The sequence below is a fragment of the Galeopterus variegatus genome, unplaced genomic scaffold, assembly GCF_000696425.1.
Source record: "Galeopterus variegatus unplaced genomic scaffold, G_variegatus-3.0.2 Scaffold5871, whole genome shotgun sequence".
In the NCBI taxonomy this organism is placed as follows: Eukaryota; Metazoa; Chordata; class Mammalia; order Dermoptera; family Cynocephalidae; genus Galeopterus; species Galeopterus variegatus.
The window spans coordinates 95,175-99,747 of NW_007731982.1; the positions used below are offsets into that span (position 1 = coordinate 95,175).

Here is a 4,573-nt window from a genome sequence, read left to right on the forward strand (position 1 = left end):
AGTCTTATTCAAGTAAGAAACTAGCTGCTAGTTAGATTGAGTCTCTTCTTAAAGACAGAGAAGATTCATTATACACACACAATTGCTTAATGTGAGACTTACTGAAAAACAAAAATCACACTGCCCCAAGTTTAAGGCTTCAACTCCTAAAAAGCTGACATGATTTTTATTTGTATATCCAGCTACATAAGACCACTCGAGTCTGTCTTAGAAGATCATTCTCTTTCCAACTATTCCAATTCATGTTAGCCCTTAAAAACACAAAACCATCTTGAAATTATCTGTCTTGGTTTAATTAATCATATTTCATAGAAGGTCAAAGCACTCAAATATTTCTTCATTCTATGAATAAACAAAAGCCCTATGATTACAATATTATGCAGAATATTATATAAAAGAATTCTCATAAAATTACTTTAGGCAACTGCTGTAACTTCCTCTGAATTGGACAGCATCTGTCTGAATGCATGTTCTTTGTGATGATCTAAATTTAGGTAAGTACAAATCACAGCAAAAATTAAAGTTTTCATCTTTAATGAAATGACTTTGGAAATAATGTACATTTCCATGACACCAACTCTACAGTTTTCGGAGTCACAGTAAGATACACAGAATTACATCCGTAATTAATATGAATGCCAACATTTCAAGCAGTACAACATTTCTGTTACATGGCAAATAAAATCAAGAAAGCAACCATCAAACAAAAGAGACCCATAGCTTCAGACAAGGCAAATCCCAGGATAGCATATGAGAACAGCTGCTGCTTCAGTGAAGGGTTTCTAAAAGAGACAACATATATGACTGTTACTTTGAAATATTAGTTTTGACATGTTTGGTAAATGTTAAAGAATCAAATTACTAGTGTGGGGATCTTTATAAACTGGAAAGTCTACTGGAAAAGTATTTGCCTAGATATTTTGCTTCTGCCTTTGATACTCTTTGCTCCCCAATCCTACTCATACAGCATAAAGGTAGGGAGCTGTCTCTGCATGTCAACATAAATAGTTAGTTTTCATCCATTTTGAGGGGTTCTGACATTTTTCTTATCCCTCTTAAAGTATGTTCTATACCTTTTAAGATCTGACAGTTTAGAAATAAGGTCTTAAATAACCAAATGAAAGTGATACTTTTAAAGAATGTGCTCTATTAATTATATTTCAGTACAGGTTAACAATTAGGAGTGCAGCCTCTGAAGTCAGACTGAGTTAAAATTCATTTTCTGACACTTACTAGCTATGAACTTGGGCAAGTAGTGTAACCTGTGTGTCTCTGGTCCTCCATAGGTAAAGTATATCTCCAAGGGGTATTGTGAGGATTAAGTGAGATAATGCATACAAAGCCCTCAAAATTATATTTTGCATTATATGCAAGACACAAGTTGCTATTATTATCTCACTAGCTTTCTAAACTTCCAACTATTTCAAGCATGCTCTTTAACTTATTCGGGGATGGAAATGATTACCTGGCATAACCAATGATAAGGCTGCCAAAGACTGTTCCAATACCAGCACCAGAACCAGCCACTCCTACTGTTGCAGCACCTGCACCAATAAATTTGGCAGCAGTATCAATGTCTCTGCTGATTGCACTGGTCTGAAACTCCCTTTGGATGAGCTGAGAAACACCATTCTGGGCCCCATTAAATACTGTAGAGCCCTAGAGGATAGGAAATAAAGGCAAAGGTCAAATCAGTATTCACAGCTAATTTAATTACTATACTGTGAAAATGATAACTACTAACCTATTTTGTAGCTAAGTGTGAATAGGTAGTGGCATGGACAAGAGAAAAATCAAGAGAGCTTGGAATAATTCCAATCTTGTAGACTAGGAGTAACAATATCCACACCTTATAAGGTTGTTGAAAATGAAGAAACAGCATATAGGAATATGCTTTTCAATAGAATAAGTTTTTCCCACAACCGTAGCTATTATATTTCTTAAATATAGGCAACTCAAAACTATAGACTTAAGTATAAATACTAAATACAATATTTATTGGCCAATTCAGGTGGATAAGTTTTGGATACTGAAGTTTCTTATTGGCTCATCCTCTACATATTTTTTCAATAAAAGGGTGGAAGAGGATTGCCCTCAAGCCATTCATTAACAAGGTTCTTTTTCCTTCACTCTATCAAAACCATAAGACTTATTTGGTAGTGTTACCTAGTTTTTCTTATTACTACTATTACCTCTCCAGTTCTAGCCTCTGGTCGAGATAACACTGAAGCAGAAATTGGTCTGTATGCAACTCTCGATCCAGCTCGGATCTATTAACGAAAAAAAAGATTCCAAGTATTAAGAATGCAGACAAGACTTCAATGACCTTTCTTGTACCAGGAGTTCAAAAAAGCAAGCAGCAAAAATGAATCAGAGACTTTTCTGTATTGACTCATCTTGGCTGTTTGGTCATTTTCAATACATGAAAAAATTTTAACAAAGTTTTAAAGTTGCTAATGAAATGGTAAAGCTTGCTACATAATCTATTTGCAATATTCTGAGCAGAAATTCTAATATAGTCCAGCAGTGAATATGAGCTCCCACCATTTCCAAAATATTCCCACATGCCCATTAATCATAAAATAAAGGAGTTCAAGCAATTCTACATTAGTTTAAGAATAATTGGTGAAATACTGTGACCGTAAGGACATATTCCAGTTCGGCTTCTCTGCCTTTGAGTGTCCACTAAATTAAGGTCACAGAAAATCCTTTCAGAACAAAAACCTGATTCTCTGCAAACCCTCCAGATTTAGACTTAACCTAAAGCCTTCAAAAACGGTTATGGAAATAATATCCCAGAGGCAGGAAGGAGGAAAGACTTTCGGCTACCCCACCATCTTCCTCCACCCACACACGGTGAGACACACAGTCCTTCCCTCTGCAGCAGCGAGTTTGACCTACAGACAAGCACTGGAGAGGGCTGCTGCGGTGAACGAGGCCTCAGCGGCCCCCTACGTCCTCCCCACCACCCCAATCTTCACGCCCTACTCCAACCCAAAAGAGACCGAGGAGGTGGAGTAGGGGGCCGCTCCGGGAGGAGCAATGAGGGTTTGACCTACACCGAATGGAGCCTGACAGCTAGGCCTCGGCTGCTCTCCACCGCCCCATTGGGAGAGAAGACTGACATGCTCTAGGATTAGGAAGAAAGGAAGAAAAGGGCATCAGGTTAAGGGGTAAGAAAGCTGTTCCCGAAAGGGCGGTGTGCCCCGCACGCACGTTGCCCCATTCAGCAACATGGACGCTCCAGGCTAAGAGGCCCGGCCCTCAGTACCCCGGCCTAGCCTGGGCTACGCACCAGAGCGGGGGTGCAGGCGAACTTGGCGCAGGCGAACATCTTACACTCTTCGGGGCGGCGCGGCTGGAGGACTTGGGTGACAGGCGACGCGCGTTCCTCTCCCGCTTTCTCTCTGCGGAAGCAAAGAGGCTTAAGGTCAAGGGCCTTCTAGGGGCCTGTCCTTCCCACCCAGGCCCCGCGGGCTCCCGTGCACGCCGTCAGCTTGGGCCTCGTGCCCAGCGAGGCGCCAGCAGAATGAATGGATCCCTACTGGGCGCTGCTCTGCCCCGGCCAGGCCGGGCTCCCGCGCTCGCTCGTTTACCTTCCCGGAAAGTAGCGGCGGCGGCGGCGGCGGCGGCTGCGGAGGAGACGGCGGCAGAGGTCGAAGGAGTGAGGCTCGGCGCGCAGGCGCGGAGAGGCTCTTATCCGTGCCGCGGCGCCCGGATGGAGAAGGCGGGGTATTGGGTGCACCGGGGAAGACGCTCAAGGTCACTTTGTAACAACTTTATTGGTAACCAGTTGGGAAGGACAACGACGGACGCCCGACGAGCGGCTGGCGGGCAGCGGGTGGTAAAGAGGAGACAGAAAGAATTTGAAGACTAGCCTGTCAGAGAAGACCGAAAGGATTGTTTCGCTTTAATCTGAACCGGCTGGAGGAGAGTGGGGCTTTTTGTTACGTTGAGATTTGTCCTTTTATCAGTTGCTACTTCTGTTTAGTAGAAGGACCCTCTTTCTGGTCGTTCTCCTCCTCTGTGAAATGGGACTGTATAGGCGGGTGTGAGGGGAGGAAAGGGATTCGTTCACTACTTGGCAAGAAACTAGGGTCTCCAGCAAAGTGAAGATATTTCTTTCAAGGAACCCGAAAACGGGTCCAGAAGTATGGCTAGTCCTTCAGGTGAAAGAGGAATGAGCAAATGAGTAGATCCAAGAGTTTTGTGGCTTTGGACACAAAGTTGCCACTGGGTAAAGTGAGAGTGATCACCTTTTCTTCTAGCTCTATGATTGGAAGAATTAAGGGTTTGTAATGTATTTCATGTAAGGTTTGGGACTGAAAAAAGTCTTTGTATTTCCAAAACCTACTCAACGTTAACACCTGTTTTTGGTAACTTTGGACAGATCGTTTTCTTCAAATGAATGCACAAATGTCTCAGAAAAATGGCTCTCATTGAAATTCTGGTCTTTTTAGATCCTTGAATTATGTCAATTTAATTTAGTAGTTCTACTAAATGGCTACTGGAAGTGATACAAGTCAACATAAAAGATTAAACTTTAGGATGCCCAGCTAAGGAGATGGCTGAG

General features: G+C 42.4%; 1 protein-coding gene across 1 annotated transcript; it reads right to left on the bottom strand.

Moving 5' to 3' along the window:
• Window positions 1–517: 517 nt before the first annotated feature.
• On the bottom strand, window positions 518–3,631 carry ATP5G3 (ATP synthase, H+ transporting, mitochondrial Fo complex, subunit C3 (subunit 9)). Its single transcript, XM_008590146.1, has 5 exons — window positions 3,597–3,631; window positions 3,296–3,407; window positions 2,193–2,270; window positions 1,466–1,659; window positions 518–782 (listed from the first exon to the last, which is right to left on the bottom strand). The coding sequence occupies exons 2-5, from the start codon at window positions 3,332–3,334 to the stop codon at window positions 668–670; spliced, it is 426 nt and encodes a 141-aa protein (XP_008588368.1). The 5' UTR covers window positions 3,335–3,407; window positions 3,597–3,631; the 3' UTR covers window positions 518–667.
• Window positions 3,632–4,573: the final 942 nt, after the last annotated feature.